At 30.3% G+C, this 16,108-nt stretch overlaps 2 protein-coding genes across 3 annotated transcripts; one reads left to right on the top strand and one right to left on the bottom strand.

Moving 5' to 3' along the window:
- Nucleotides 1-1,169: 1,169 nt before the first annotated feature.
- Nucleotides 1,170-3,131, top strand: LOC133673764 (protein OXIDATIVE STRESS 3 LIKE 1-like). The gene is made up of 2 exons (XM_062094656.1): nucleotides 1,170-1,745; nucleotides 2,494-3,131. The coding sequence occupies exons 1-2, from the start codon at nucleotides 1,450-1,452 to the stop codon at nucleotides 2,960-2,962; spliced, it is 765 nt and encodes a 254-aa protein (XP_061950640.1). The 5' UTR covers nucleotides 1,170-1,449; the 3' UTR covers nucleotides 2,963-3,131.
- An 8,508-nt stretch (nucleotides 3,132-11,639) lies between these two features.
- Nucleotides 11,640-14,440, bottom strand: LOC133673724 (LRR receptor-like serine/threonine-protein kinase ERECTA). Of its 2 annotated transcripts, XR_009835048.1 has the most exons (4): nucleotides 14,372-14,440; nucleotides 14,186-14,257; nucleotides 12,653-14,000; nucleotides 11,640-12,020 (listed from the first exon to the last, which is right to left on the bottom strand). XR_009835048.1 is itself a non-coding variant. In XM_062094597.1 (2 exons), exons 1-2 carry the CDS (start codon nucleotides 12,963-12,965, stop codon nucleotides 12,004-12,006), a joined length of 330 nt encoding a protein of 109 aa, XP_061950581.1. In that variant the 5' UTR covers nucleotides 12,966-14,148; the 3' UTR covers nucleotides 11,640-12,003. The 2 variants fall into 2 exon arrangements, 1 of the variants encoding a protein (XP_061950581.1); XM_062094597.1 differs by lacking the exons at nucleotides 14,186-14,257; nucleotides 14,372-14,440 and having other exon boundaries at nucleotides 12,653-14,148.
- Nucleotides 14,441-16,108: the final 1,668 nt, after the last annotated feature.

Below are 16,108 nucleotides of genomic sequence, written 5' to 3'. Positions count from 1 at the left end.
TTGTTTTATCTTACTTAAAATTGATCAAAAAACCTTCAAGTGTTAAAAAAAAGTAACGCTACAAATAGTTTATATATATATATATATATATAATCTCATATTTTTTTTAATAGATTATCAATCATTTATCATTTGAAAGATTCATATTTTATCACTAACCAATTAATACATCAGTTTTTATAAGAATTTAAATTTATGTATTTTTTGTTTATAAATCATTTTTTTAAAATGAAGTAATTCATTAAATCCAGTCAAATCCTTTCAAACTGTATTTATTCATATCAACACCGTCGTTAAAGCACGTGCTGGGAAATTCTTCTTTCTTTCTCTTAAAAAGTTGCGATTCTTTTCTTCAACCTAATCTTTTAAAGATTTTATCATCGACGCCAGTAATTTGACATTTTCGTAATATTTTAAGCAGATATGTGCTTGCTCCTGAATTGCTTTGATTCCAGTATTTTAGAATGTAGATGGGGATGTTTATTAAAATATTTTTTATTTAAAAATATATATTTTTTTATTTTTTAAAAATTATTTTTAATACTAGTACATCAAAATAATTTAAAAATATAAATTATTTTAAAATAAAGAAAAAATAAAATAAAAATTAAATTTTTTTTAAAATATTTTTAAAACATAAAAACAAACAGACCGACGAATTAAGTGACCATTCTATATAAACAAGTCGTTTTAATATTTATATCTAATCCCAAGCTTTTTCTTGAATCTTTATGGATAGAGATATATTTAATTTAATATTACATCAATATCTATTCTCCTCTTCGTCTTCTTCTTTCAATTAAATCCCAAAAACATTACGAAGGATCATAAATGTATTTGGATAATTTAATTTACAGTCGTTAGCCTTTGCAACTTGTTTTATATTCTGCATTACTATTTTCAAACAGGCCAATTAATAATTAAAAACCAATTTTTAATTTATATAAATAAATATATTTTGATGCAATAGAATGTCGTTTATCCCTCGGAGAACACACAAGATTCCAGAAACTAGTAATAAAAAGAGCAGCAAAAAAAGTTTCAGATAAGAAAAACAAATCAGCAAATGCAAAACCACGGGCGCTGGAAAACAAGCTAATTTATTTATTTATTTATTTATTTTATGCAGTCACAATAATAAAATTTTAAAGGATATTGGAACACCCATCCATCCACTACTATGCATCAGGATAAGGCTAAACTAAAAAGAAACTCCTCTCTCCTCTCTTCGTTGACAACTCCCTCGCGTAGCTCTTAAAGTTGACTTGGCTAAGAAACCAAATCTCGTATATATAGCTGAAATCAAACCCCACCCCACCCCATCATACATGCTCTTTATTTTTCAATCCAAATCTCTCTAACAAAGCACAGATAAAACGGGTAAAAACCTCAAAATCTCTAGACAGACAGGCACACAACAAAAGGGATTTTGTTTTCTTGTCTATAGTCATGTCAATAGCAGTAGATAGTACTTGTAATATAGATATGGATTCCACGGGATTTCCACGCGGAAGATTAGGGTGTGTTGTGACGTCCTCGGTGTTTGATTCTCCGGTCGGGAGTCGGGAGGAGATGGCGGAGGAGTGTAGTCCGTCGTCTTTGACGACATCTTCTAAGTCCTCGATCGGAAAAGACAGTGATCTGTCGGGCGGTGGAGAAGATGGGCTGGATGAAAATGAGGTGCAAAGTGCGTATAAAGGGGCCCTTGATTCTATGGAGGGATTAGAGGAGGTTTTGCCTATCAGGTAAATAATTTTATAAACAAATCTTTAATGGGTTCCTTCTAGTTTTTTCTTTGTAGTTTGGGATAAATCAGTGTTCTATTTTGTTCAACTTAATTAATTATTTGTATTTATTACTGATTTTGATGGGAACCTAATATTGCTTTAGTTAATCAAGTGTTGCTTTCATCCAAGGGGGTCTTTAGAAGCGGAAATTTGAGTGTATTTAATTTTTTTTTGGGCTCTAGTCATGGGCATGAGCTTTTGATTAACTGGGGGATATGGGCATCTAGTTATTTTCTTATGGATTTGATTTGGCCGAGGAAGCTAGCAAATCTCAATCTCTGCTACCGTCAGTCTTCATCTGGATCATAAATAAGACCCATTAAGATACGAGCAGGGCAAGTGTGTTTTTCTTATTCCTGTTTTTTTTCCCCCCTTTTTATTGGTGGTCCCAGTGGAAGTAATAGAGATGATTTTTCCACCCCTTCTCTGGCTAGGCTCTGCCTTGTTATATTCTTTCAAGTTTTGAATTATAAATTGCTTGCAAGTTATGATTAGAGGAACTTATTTATTCAGAGTGGCATCTTATGATTAGAGAATATAGCACAGACAATAATGGGGTATTTCATAAACTGATTGGCACCTGCCTGCTCTTTTTCTTTTTTTCTCGAAGAGCTTTTCTTGTTTTGGATGTTTTTTAGCTAATTGAATTCTGGAAAACTTGTGTGGTTTGCTTCATTTTTTACTGATGATGGAGAAATGTTTGCAGGAGAGGTATATCAAAGTTTTATGATGGAAAATCCAAGTCTTTCACAATTCTGTCCGATGCATCCTCTTCTCCCTCCATTAAAGACATTGCTAAACCAGAGAATGCTTTTACCAGGAAACGCAGAAATGTACTTGCTTTTAATCATTTTTGGGAGAAGAACAGGGGTTTCCCTCACCGAAATGGGATATCAAAGAGACCTATTAGCTCTAGCAAAAGCACATTGGCTTTAGCAGTTGCCATGAGCAGTTCCGAAAGCATTAGCAGTGCTAGTGAGGATTCAAATTCAACTTCAACTTCAAAGTCTCCCCCACATCTACCACCTCTACACCCAAGATCCAGAGCTTCTCATAACAATCTAGCATCATTGCCATCCCCACGACCAAGTTTTTCTCCCTGGCGGTCATTCTCTTTGGCTGATTTACAGCAATGTGGCACGGTAAACTCATATTGTGAAAAAACTGATCATTAACTTGACACTTCCATCTTAACTTGTGCTGATGCGGAGACTTTCAATGTTATGGGGATGTACGGAAATGTTTTTTTTATATTTGTTTTTCATGTTGCTTGCCCCTTTTTGTACGTGTTTCGAGTAAATGGAATGTCTAGAGGAATACACACATTCTCTCATTCTGTTTTAATCTCCTTAAGCTATTACAATCATATGATGATAGTCTGAACCCGTGTGCCCACCTTGTCTCTCATTAAAAAAGAAAGGAACTGCGAGCCGGCTTTAACCCAAAACAGTTGCTCCCATGTACCGTAGATTTTTTGAGGAAAATGCAGATGTAGCTTAGAACCCTGAAGGGTAAGAATGCATCAGCCAATCTAGATTCAAACACCCTCCATAGGTTCTGCAGATGAAGCAGCACAGAGAATTGAGCTCCAGATTTTTCAAGTTTTACCGTCTTCCAAATAATTTAGCGAATATAACCGCCTGGAAAAGGTTTTAAAAGGTTTCAATAACACCGTATTTAGAGGATGCTTCAGAGAATAGTAATAAATTATTTTTGTTTAGAATTAAATCAAAATAATATTTTATTTAATTTTTAAAAATTATATTTGATATTAGTATATTAAAACGATTTAAAAATATAAAATAATTAACTTTAAGTAAAATAAATAAATTTTTTTTTTAAAACATCGTTCCAAACACATTGTGAAAGCATGGGTTGCATTCAAAAAAGCGCAACGGCTGAAAAGCTAGCAACTTGTTAGTCCCACGATTCCAAATTCAAGCAAAAAAATATATCTAGTCTCCGATCTGAAAAAGGAATGCTAGTGCGTGAGCTCTGGATGCCTGAAAGCTGCTGTTTTGTCAGGTCTAGTTGCTGTTCGCTCTTTCACTTATAGCGTGTTTTTCAGTGTGGTTGCGGGTGTTTTTTAAATAACTTTTCGTGCTAAAATGCATGCTAATAATTTTTTTTATTTTTTAAAAATTATTTTTGACATCAACACATTAAAACAAAACGTATAAACTATATTAAATTTTAACAAAAAAAAAAATTTAAATTTTTTGGGAACGCAGCCGCAGCCACGTTCCCAAAAGCAACTTCACTCCTCTCCCTCTGGTCGAGCTGCTATGTTTCTTGGCAGCAGTCTCCACCCTGACCCCGTTCCTTCTAGCTCTGGAATTTCTATTTTGAATCTAAGTTTCTACCTTTCCCTAATGGGAGAAGAATGGCTAACACATTGACTGCTTTCGAGACTAAAAAATCTAACCCGACACGACCCCCCAGGGGCGGACCCCAACCGAAAGGCGCTAGATGGAGGCCACGCCTCCCTCCTCTCCTTCTGGTCACTCGTTCCTCTTGAGCTGTGAATCCGGGACTTTCAGTTCAAATCCATGGCAAGACAAAGGGGAGGATCCTTTTCTATTTGACTGCCAGGCCAGTTCATTGCCTGCTTGGTTTCCTCAAACCACTTACCGGTAAAGGGAATTTTTTTAAAAAAATTATGGTGTTTTTAAAGTAATTAGTGATATTTTATTAGTTTTTTTTAAAAAAATCTAAGATAAATTTTAATAATTAACTAATAGGGTGTATTCTATGTACACCATAATTTGATTCGAAAATAATAGTGTCCATGACGGAAAGAAAATGAAACATTCCATAAGAGTAATATTATATTTATGTGCTGGAAGAAAAAAAAAAATCCGAGTTAGATATAATGGATATGCATCCATAAGAGTAATATTATATTTTTAATTGAACTTCGTTGATAGATAACGAAAGTCGAAGGTAGAAATGAAGATGATGACTCTTTGTGCTCATGTTTTTTTTTTGGGATATACTGCCTAGCTAGGACTGATAAGATCATTGTGAAAGTCAAAATGTGTTGAAAGAATACCTAAAAAGCTATTACATGATCTGAAGTGTTGCTAAGAATGTGATCAACTGCATGATTTGTATGCCAAGACAAAGTCTATATGAATAAAATTTTGTTTTTTTTTATTTTTATTAACGTAGGTGTCCGAGTTAGCTTGCATGTATATCTACTAATTCCACGGGCTCTAAAGTTAACGATCATATAAGTCTTCAATGACCATCATATTAGCAACCACATAGCTCAAACATGAGACCACAGGGGATCAAATCCCTTAGTCTCAAGCTATTACCACTGGACCACATATTAGATGATTATTGGAATAGATTTCTCGGGAGACTTGTGAGTTTAGAATGCCTATTAACACAAACCAAATCACAAATATAAAATTAAAAACACTAAGCAATGAAAACTGAAACAACACATCTCATATAAATAAATGTTGCTCATCCAAAGAAAAGGATGAAGATGTAGCCAAATTAAATAGATAATGATGAAGATGCTTGTGATGATGAAAGATAAATAAAAATAACATACCAAGACAAAGTATCATTAACAAAATCAAATTGGTTTCATATCATATAGATTTAGACTAACATGTATGGTCTTCAGCCATGTTACTTTGTGGACTTATTTTAATTTTGATAAATGTATTAAAAAATAGGCATACATGCATATGCACATATGAACATCGATAACTTCATCATTGACCAACAAATCCCTAAATAAAATTAGATACATGCACATGCACATATATACATATACATGTGCAATCCTTGAAGAATCCTTGTTGTCATTATGACTTAATAACCTAAAGTTTATTCTATTATGTCCTTATTTCTTTAATAACTTAAAATCATAAGATTTATTCAATTAAACCCTCAAATTTTAGTTCTAGTTACAAAACTCATGCAAGGCTTAATTATCTTTTTGGTTGGATTGACACCCCCATTTTATATTTTCTTTTCTTTTGACATGAAGATATAAATTATGATGCATTTATATTATAACTTTTTTCGTCGTCGTCGTCATTGGAACTCCACCTTTCTAACTACTAAATCGACCAAAAAGATCACTAAAATTATTATTTTACCCTCTCAAACAACATTTTGATATCAAAATGTATTTTTAATCTCAAATCAAACTAAAAAACTTGAATCTTTAGTTTTGCTGTTTGATTAGATTTGAAATTGGTAACAATGGAATCAAATAATTCATAGTTCATCTATAATTAAAAACAAAATAAAAAGTATATATAGGGGATTTCAGTCCAAAAGAAGGTTTCCATCCAAATGATCAATAATGGTAGGGGTGTTTGTATTGATTCACCCAAGAAAAAAAAGCATCCATGAGCATTAATAACCAAATATTCTTACAAAACCAAACAAAACAAACAAGAATCAAAATGAAAGTCAAAGAATTAAAGGGACTAATTACTAAAATTAGAAGAATGGAGACTGCAACATAATAAAGGACAAATCTAGGGGTTGAAGTAGTATAAAGAGAAAGATTGGTGTTGAATATGGCACGTGGAAACGCACAAGATACACTACCACAATTTTTAGATTTATCGACGGAATTTTCCGTTGGTATTTGTATTATCATTCCGTTGATAATTAATTTACCAACAAAATCACTGACGAAAATTCTCCGTTGGTGAATTTTTCATTGGTAATTTTTTGTCTGTCGGTAAGTCTATTAGTAATAAAAAAAATATTATTACCGATAGATTTACTGATGGAAAAGGCGCGTAAAAAACAATTATCCGCTTCATTCTGTTAGTATTTCCCTTAGAAAAATACCGTATGTAATTCTGTCGGTAATTATTTAAAAATATTTTTTTAAAACAAAACTATAAAATAATTAAATTAATATAAATCAACACTCTATAATACTCAAAACGCTTGGAAAAAAGAAGAAGAAAATCATATGAAAAAAATAATCCTACAACAATATTCATACAATTATTAAGAACAAAAACAATTAAAAATAAAATAAAAAAACAAATATAGTGAAAAAAAAGGAAGAAAAAAGAAAAATCTTACCTTAATGTGCTTGCAAGTGAAGCTAAGAAGAGAAAAAAAAAACAAATTCGTAAAATATATTAATTAAAAAAAACTGAGAAGAAAAAAGAAGAAGAAGAATACATACCTGAGTATGGAGGAGAAGAGAAGGAGTTGAGGAGCGAAGAGAATAGAAAGAAATGGATATTGATGTTTTTTACATATAGGGAAGAAGAAGAAGAAGAAAGGAGCCCTGTCTGTTGTGAAATTAGAGATTTTAAGCTTTTAATTTAGACGTTTTACCGACGAAAAATTAAATATTAATATTTTTAATCATTCCATCGGTGATTCCATCTGTAATATTTAATTTAAATTTTTAATTTAATCAAAAAATTTCAAAAACCGCCAAATATCACCGATGACTTTTCAATCTGTCGGTGATTCCCTTTGTAATATTTAATTTAAAATTTTAATTTAATCAAAATTTTTCAGAAAACCGCCAAATAATACCGATGACTTTTCAATCCGTCGGTGATTTTGTTTGTAAAGAACAGTAATTAACAGTGCAATTGGAAAGTGAACAGTTCCAAAGCTCTCTGGAAAATACTGACGGAATTTTTCATTGGTGATTCCCCTTGTAATTGACATGATAAACAATGTTCATAGTTTACCAACGAATTTACCAACAGATTTTATCGACATAATTTATTTCATCGGTAAAAATAGTACGCCATCATTTTTTTTGCTTTATTTTAATTTTTTTCCACTGTAATTCCCTCGGTAAATACTGAGAAAATATTTATGTCGGTAAAATCCGTCAGTAATTTACCAATAAAAATATTTCTTCAGTATTTTCATTTATATTTATCGATTTTCTGGTAATGAACAACAAGTTGATAATACTCGTGACATGTGCAGCAATTGGATGAACCATATCAACTTTGCTTTAGTACTCCATATTGATCTTGTCTTGTTAGTTGTTGATGGTGGCAAGTGTGTATAATTTTAACGACACTAATAAATTATATATTTATGCTTTAAAAGTATTTTTAAAAAAGTTAAATTTAATTTTTTTTTTAATTTTTTTTTTATATTTTTAAATTGTTTTGAAGTCAAAAATAATTTTTTTTAAATAAAAAATATATTATTTAAATATATTTTCAAATAAAAATTACTTTAAAACAACCGATAATACATTTTCAAATATCATCTGAATCATTCTTGAACTCTCTCTCTCTCATTCATATGACGCATGAACATGGATACTCGATTTTAAGCCAAAACCTGAGATGGCAGAGGTTGAGAGTCGATAACTAGATGAAACCTTATGCAATTTTCATATAAGATAAAGTATTAAAAACTATCATATATGTTGAGTGAAAGAAGTTTTTTAATATAAATGATAAAATAAAGAAGAAATAGAGAAAGAAAGTAAAATATATCATGGAGTTATTTTATCAATATATTTCTCAAAAATCTAATTACAAGGTACTACTATTTTTCTTTCTATTAAATATGTTTTTTTGTATTATGTTTATTTTTAACTTATCATTTGTTACACGTGTAATTAACTTACAAGGTTGATCAAATATAACTCAAAGGTTGTTAGATTCAAAGCTGGTATTAAAATATTTTTTTTGTGCTATTGATTTTTGATTATTTACCCTCTACATGGAGACTTGATTTAAATTTTAAAATATCAAAAAAAAATAATTTGTTTATTTTTAATGCCAAGGATTATGAACTTTTATGTATTCCTGGTTTTAAAAGAAACAAATACAAAAATATATTTTGGCTCTTTAACCAATAAACAAATCAATAGTTAGAAAAAACACAATAGTATCTTAGTAATATTCAAACAAATAAACAATATAGCTTATCTTAGATAAGATGTATTAGGGGTGATATTGTTCTCTTTATACACTGCTAGTCCACTTATCCAGACTCTGAAAATCAGTTAAAGTTCTTAATGATCAAAATATCAGGTGGCGACTCCAATCTTTTTTAACCGATATAGGACAAGAATTATTTGTTCTTTTCACACCCCATCAAAAATCTTAATTCAGGAATATGATCGTCTCGATGCCGTAAACGTGTGATATATAGTACAAGGATATTTTTTAGGTTTAACTCAAAATCATTGTATTAGTTAGATTTTTTTAAAAAAAATCAAGGTTTTTTTTGGGCTTGTTGCTGTTAAAATAACCATGTCCTTAATATCAAAATCCATTGTTAAAAAAGGTTCAAACTTTGATAAAATCTAAAAACAACATTGTTTTAATTATCAAGTAGTATTCAGATTCTCGTAATAATTACTTCTCATCCTCATTTACTACCTTGCTAGTTTAGTCTAAATTATTAGTTTTAAATTATAACTTTACCATAAAGTTTAGAACCATCCATTCCTCCCTTTCCTCAGAAGAAATTCAGATCTAAGAGAATAACACAGGAGGAAATGGGAAGGAGGAGGTTGAAGATACAAAGGTTGGAATGTGTCAAGGCAAGGCAGGCAAAGTACTCGAAACGGAAAATCGGAATTCTCAAAAAGGCAAAAGAACTTGCCATTTTATGTGATATTGATCTCGCACTTCTCATGTTCTCTCCTACTGGGAAGCCCACCCTCTATGTTGGCCAAGACAAGTAATTTTCTGCGTTTTTTTTTATATTTTAAATATTTCCATTCATGTTCAATTGTCTGTTTAGGGTTTAATTATGACTGATTTTATGCACATAAACCCTAACCATCATAATATAATATTATTAGATTATTTTGTTAAAATAGTAGTATAATCTTTTGTTTTGTTATTGTTGTTTAATCGAATTTGTTTCGCTATACATAGTAAAACGTACTAAAATAAAGATTTTAAAGTTGAAAGATATAACTAATATTATTCAGATATAAATTTCTAAGAATTTATCCTTATGATAAAAGACAAGATTATAAAGATGAATTAAATATTCATTTAATATTTCTTGTTAAAAAGATAAAATAATTGTATATTTGTGAGATAATACAAATTTTATCAAAATTATTTTTATTATGTATGTTTTTGTATGATAATATTTTTTTTTTATAGAGATTTGGGTACTGTTTTGGAAAGGATGTCAGCATTGACTTTTGAAGAACGAGAAGAAAGGTAGTGGTTATTTATTATTTATGCTCGTTTCTTCAAGAAAATCAACAAATTTTTACGTTAATTGTGATTGTAATGCATTAGTTACTTCAATAATTAAAATCTTAGGGTTAATGCACGACTGCCATTAATTACTGTTCTTTAATGTTAATATTATTTATTTTCTACTAACAATTAATTATGTTTATAAATGTGTTTAATTAGGAGGAGGTACACCAAGAAGGTAAGCTCTTTAATCTTTTCTGAATCATATTAATTATATTGTTTTTATAAATCTATTTTATATTTTATATGAACTAATGCATGGTATTAATTTTAAATTCCTTGTGTTCTTGAAAGATTATAAAGAAAATGTATCCAGTGGATGACTCGGAAGTGCTTTCAAATAATTCTTTAATTGACAGGTATATATAAATATTGTGTAGACCAAGAAACAATATATATATATATATATATATATATATATATATATATATATATATATATATATATATATATGCACACACACAGAGAGCAAACTTTATAGCTTTTACCTTACATTTTTTCTACTTGTTTAATATTGCAGAGAGGAAGCAGTTAAAGTACGTTCTTTCATACCTAAAATTAATATATAATTCTTTTATGCTATATATATTTTCGATTTTTCTTAGCAACAAAATCATCACTTTACAAGGAGAAACAGGCTGAATTACTTGAGTTGAAAGAAAAACTTGCTCAAAAGAGAAAAATATTAAGGTTACTACGTACCATGCATCTCTACTTAATTAATTTTGTTATTTTATTTTATACATAATTTAAAATTACTTATTATTAATTATACTCATCAATCTTAATTACTGTAATGTTAGAGATTGGACAAATCCGGATAAGATCAATGACCTAAGACAAATCAAAATAATGGAAGAGCATTTGGTTGCTGCTCTCGCTAGAGTCAAAAGCAAAAAGGTATGTCCCATTTTTTAAAATCATTGTTTTATTTTTTCTTTCTTATTTATATCTTATATACCGTCCACATATATATAAAATCCGAGTATCTTTATATTCTTTTTAAAGGATAAGATTAATTCTATTTGAGGTTTATAGCTATTCCTTCTAACAAGTACGTTTCTTGATAATTAAATTTGTGTTCTCATCATTATAAAAATATAATACTATTTTAACTGCTAGACCAATACTTTATTGATTGTATTGCTCATGTATGATTGAAATAAACTTATTTCTTAATAGAAAAAAAAAAGAAAAAAAACCCTCTTAATTGGAATGCCTAGGCATCATGTATTTCACGATCAAAGATCTTGGATAAAACTTATGGTATTTAAACAGGGTAGGATATGTTTGTAATATTATAAAATATTTTTTAATTAAAAATATTAAATAATAATTTTAATCATTGACATGTTAATATCACAATCATTATGTTTATGGGCCAATAATAATTAAGGGTATTTTTTAAAATATTTTTTAATTGAAAGTATAAAATAATAATTTTTGGAATGCATTTTGATGTCATTCACATGTCAATATCACAATCATTTAAAAAATATTATTTTAAAAAATCATCAATATAATATATTTTCAATCAAAACTCAGCTTAAAATACACTTGAAACCGCACTACCCAACACATCCCGACATCGAAGAGACAATCCCAATGAGCTTATAATTTATGAACTTCTCAAATTGCAAGCAACACTGAGTGGGTACAGAGGCATTTTCATGAGGTTTTAAATGAATAAAAAGCTCGACCTAAAATAAAAAATATATATATTTTTATATATTTATACACATCTGGTCATATACATTGTATCAAACTTCAAAACTAATCACCCTTCTCTTTTTCCTAGACTGAGTTGCTGAAGGAGGAGGGCGCCTGCTAAACTTGCCATGTTCATCAGGTTTCGCTGTGGTTGTGCTGTTATTTTGCCATTAACTTTGAAGCGATATTAACTTGAGCATATAACCATGTCGATTTTATGCAGGGAGCCATGGACTTAAGCACCCAGGAAGCTCGGTTGCCTGGATCCTCCATGGAGTCGCTCTTTAGGCGAACGGCTAGTCTTTGTGCCTTTCTGCATAATGAATAATAATAAGCTAAGCTTATAGGGTTTCATCTATCTATAACTCTTTTTTTCTTCTTTTTTTCCTTTCTATTATTGGCTGCTTGCTTTCTTGCCAGACTTTGCAACATCATCTCTTGGGACGCTGTTGAAATTAATTTATCTAGCTTTTATTAGATCTTGTAAGGGTATGTTTGGAAATGCGGTGTAAACTATATTTTTTAAAATTTTAAAAAAATTTTTGTTAATATTTTTTATATTTTTAGATTGTTTTGATGCGCTAATCTCAAAAATAATTTTTTAAAAATAAAAAATATTTTTTTTTATATTTCTAAACAAAAAAACATTTTGAACCGTAATTGTTATCACAATCTCAAACAAAACCGAATAGGGTATTTGAGAGTGTGGTTGCAGTTGCTTTTCAAAAGTGTTTTTCACTCGGAAATGCATAAATTTTTTTTTTAAAATTATTTTTGACATAACTCAAAATTATCTGAAAATATTAAAAAAATATTAATTTGAAAAAAAAAATTAATTATTTTCAAAACTTTTTAAATGCAAAAACAAACGTTACTTACATATATCAGAATATACAAAAATATTAACACGCATGCAACGAGAACCTTGGTTGTGAATAGACTCACCATGATGAAGATCCCAAAGACTTCCATTTTCCATATAATCATAGAAAAGAAGGTCCCCATAAGATGACAGGGAGTATCCTTGAAGGCTGATTAGATTCCGATGCTTGATGCTCCCTACTGTCTCAAGATCTGTCTCGAATTTCTTCAAGCACTGGGGATGATGAGAATAGAGCCTCTTAATAGCCACAGGCCTGCAGTTTTTCAGGACAAATTTGTAAACAGTGCTTGAGGCACCATGACCAACTATGTACTTCTCACTCAAATTCTCAGTCATCCTCGTAATATCCTCATACACATGGAGAGCCATATTCATGTGAAGGATCACCAACTTTGGCTTTGAGTAATTAACTGTTTGTTCAACAAACACAAGTTAGCAGCCAAGCATAATTTTCTATTGCAGGGAGATCGAACTTTATATAGGCAAATAAACAAATTGTATAGTATGTAATTGCTTTTTATCGATTTTTTTACTTCTCTAATTTATGTTTAGTTTTCTTCACCCCTCAAAATTACCTCCAAAAGTAAGATATTGAACTTGCTCAGATATTTCAGTTTAAACTTGAGGAACACTATTTTTTTTCCTCTAGTGGGACTTTTAGCAGAGTTCAGATTGACGAAACTCCGCCATAGTTAAAAATCATCAAACATGGTTTGCATACTATGATAAAAGAAAGAGAGAATGCCTGGTTTGTCAAGCGACACATCTGAAAAGGTGCTGGATTATGTGGCCGACAAGCTGCTACTAAGATCATGAGAAGAGTCACAAGGGCTCCAAGTGCAATCCCCAGTATTCCCCGGTATTGCCGCTTTAGAAATTGTGTCTGCATCAACAACAGAAAACCAAATAAAAAAATAATAATAACAAAGCCCGTTCCTCTCTGGTGGAGCACTGAGAATCTTACTATACAGAGATGATGTCATGCATAGAAGTACATTTTCGCCTTTTGCCCTGATAATGAAAGGTGTAAATGCATCTAAATTCCTATCTTCAATAACCTGATCAGTTTCAGGATGATAACAACAGATAAAAGGTATTGCCATCACAAGTAAAATCTTGCAGTCAGTAACAAAAGAATGGTACAAGGCTACAAGCAATTGCTAGTAGGACTCGTATCAAGTTCCAATCAAATTTCAGGACTTTTACCTAGTAGCACTATGTGTTGAATAACATTGCATGGTTACCTCTAACACATCAAATTGAAGAGAGTAGCCTCATTGTCTAACTCATAGATTACTTCCATAGTGCTGTAACAAACTGTATATGTGTATACCTCTCTCTGCTGGATGGGAATCATGGCATGGAGAGTTGAGCCAATGGCCACAAAGACCAGGACATTTTCCTATGAAACTGCCATAGAAGATTAGTTAAACGTCGTGAGCCTAACGTTAACTAGAAGATACATGTTTATAGGAAACCAGAATATATTCGAGGTTTGAATTAAGACACTGTCGAATTGATTTCTGAAAAGAATTGCAGCACAGATAGATGATTTCAGTTAGAATTTTGAAAAGTACGCAGTCAGATATTCCAACCTTTCAGGTGGAAACCTTGAAAAGTTGTTGCTTGTAGGAATAACACCAGCTAGGTTGTTATAAGATACGTTTCTGCAGGGGTGCAACAAGACAAGTTTAGTGAAGTTAATATTTTGATCATACCATCTTAAAGCACAGTAAGGGACAATCATTCAGAGAAAGAAAAACTGTGAATGGTAAACTTACAAGACACTTAGACAAAGACAGTTGACTAGAGACATCATATCACCTGACAGATTATTGTTTTCTAGTCTCCTGCGTTTTAATGAATGAAATTTTAAGTAACATCATCGGCAACAAAATGATATCAAATCATTATAACTGTTAAGCACAAAATAAAATAAGTAAATTATTATAAAAAATAAAACTTATAAATACTAAGAATAAGGTTCTGAAAATATAAAATAATATAAGTATATCACTTTTCTATTATGAGCATGATCTAACTTATGTGTCTGTCCTAACTTCTAGTCGAATGGGTAGAAAATCATCCTAATCCGTTGGTCCCTTTAAGGTTGTTAGGAGCAAATTAGGCATGTCATTGATGTTTGATTTGCTACAAAGGAATGATCAAAGTATGTTTGAGAATCCATATGCTGATCTATACATGTATGACTCCTTTGAGTCTATTAACAATAAATATTTATTATTGAGTTTATATTTAATATTAATATTATTTTTGCATTTACAAATGAAGGAAGTGAAAGTTGATAAGTTGCCTTATTAACAAAGCTAGTATGCGTTATACAAGTGTCGATAGACCAATGTATAAGAAAAAAAATAAAAAGTTGCTTGAATTACTTGTAAGATGTACTAAACCAAATAAATTACAAAAAAATAAATGAATAAATAAAGGAGCAAAAAATATATAGTTATTATGCAATTCACCATAAATCAAAAAGAAATTTTGATTATAAGTTGCTTGAAAACCAAAGAAGTTATAAGAAAAGAAGCATTGCATAAATTATAGTTTTAATGCAATTCACCCTAAATCTAGAAGAAATTGTGATTAAAAGTTGCTTAAAAATTACAAGAAATATAAAATAACTAAAAACAAATATAGTTATTATTCATTTAACCCTAAATCTAAAATTAATCTTAATTATAAGTTGCTTGAAGATTAGCAATCCTCAATTTCATATTAACAACAATTGATATTTTAAATTTAGGAGTTTAGAGTTTGGATTTAAAGTTAGTTTTTAGGGTTAATAGTTTTGAGTTTGTATTTTAGGGTTAGTGTTTGATGTTTGGATTGGTTTTTTTTTTTTTAAGGATTTGGGGTTATGAATTTGGATTAGGATTAGTTTTTATGGTTAACAGTTTGAGGTTAGTGATTAGTCGGGGGTGGTTTGGATTAGAGTTAGTGTTTTTATGATTAAGTGTTTGGGATTAGAAGTATAGTTAGGGTTAGTGTTTGAATTAGGATTAGTGAGTATTTAGAGTTTTGATTATGATTAGGTTAGCATGTTTTATCTTTTAGAGGTTACAGATTAGTAAGGGTTTAGAGGTTAGTTAGGGAGTAGCCATTTCATTTTGTACATTCATTCGTTTTCCAAACTCGTAGCTTTGCATGGAAATTGTTCAAAATTGCTTTGTTTTTCTGCTAGCTCGGCGCTAGTGAGCACTGAATTTCCAATGATGTCTCGTATGAAAGCTACTAATAGGTAGTAGGTCAGGTCCCCCACGATTTTTTATTTTTTTAGCATTTAAATATATAATAATGATTACTTTTTAAAATATTTTTTACTTAAAAATATATTAAATTAATATTTTTTATTTTTTATTTTTTAAAAAAGAAAGAAAGAAGAAGAAGAAGCAGCAGCAATTCTTCAGTGTATAATGGAGATGCATGTGTTGGAGGGAGGTCCCTGTATTTTTCTTTCATGACCAATTTTTATCAAGTGAAGTGCAGTAAAATCAGGC

Source organism: Populus nigra, chromosome 15 (genome assembly GCF_951802175.1).
Source record: "Populus nigra chromosome 15, ddPopNigr1.1, whole genome shotgun sequence".
NCBI classification, from domain to species: domain Eukaryota; kingdom Viridiplantae; phylum Streptophyta; class Magnoliopsida; order Malpighiales; family Salicaceae; genus Populus; species Populus nigra.
This window is presented reverse-complemented; position numbering and strand designations above follow the sequence as displayed.

Coding starts and splice junctions, on each gene's coding strand:
- LOC133673724 (XM_062094597.1), bottom strand. CDS start 12,965: ATGAATATGGCTCTCCATGTGTATGAGGATATTACGAGGATGACTGAG.
- LOC133673764 (XM_062094656.1), top strand. CDS start 1,450: ATGTCAATAGCAGTAGATAGTACTTGTAATATAGATATGGATTCCACG. Junction 1,746..2,493: donor GAGGAGGTTTTGCCTATCAG/GTAAATAATTTT, acceptor AAATGTTTGCAG/GAGAGGTATATCAAAGTTTT.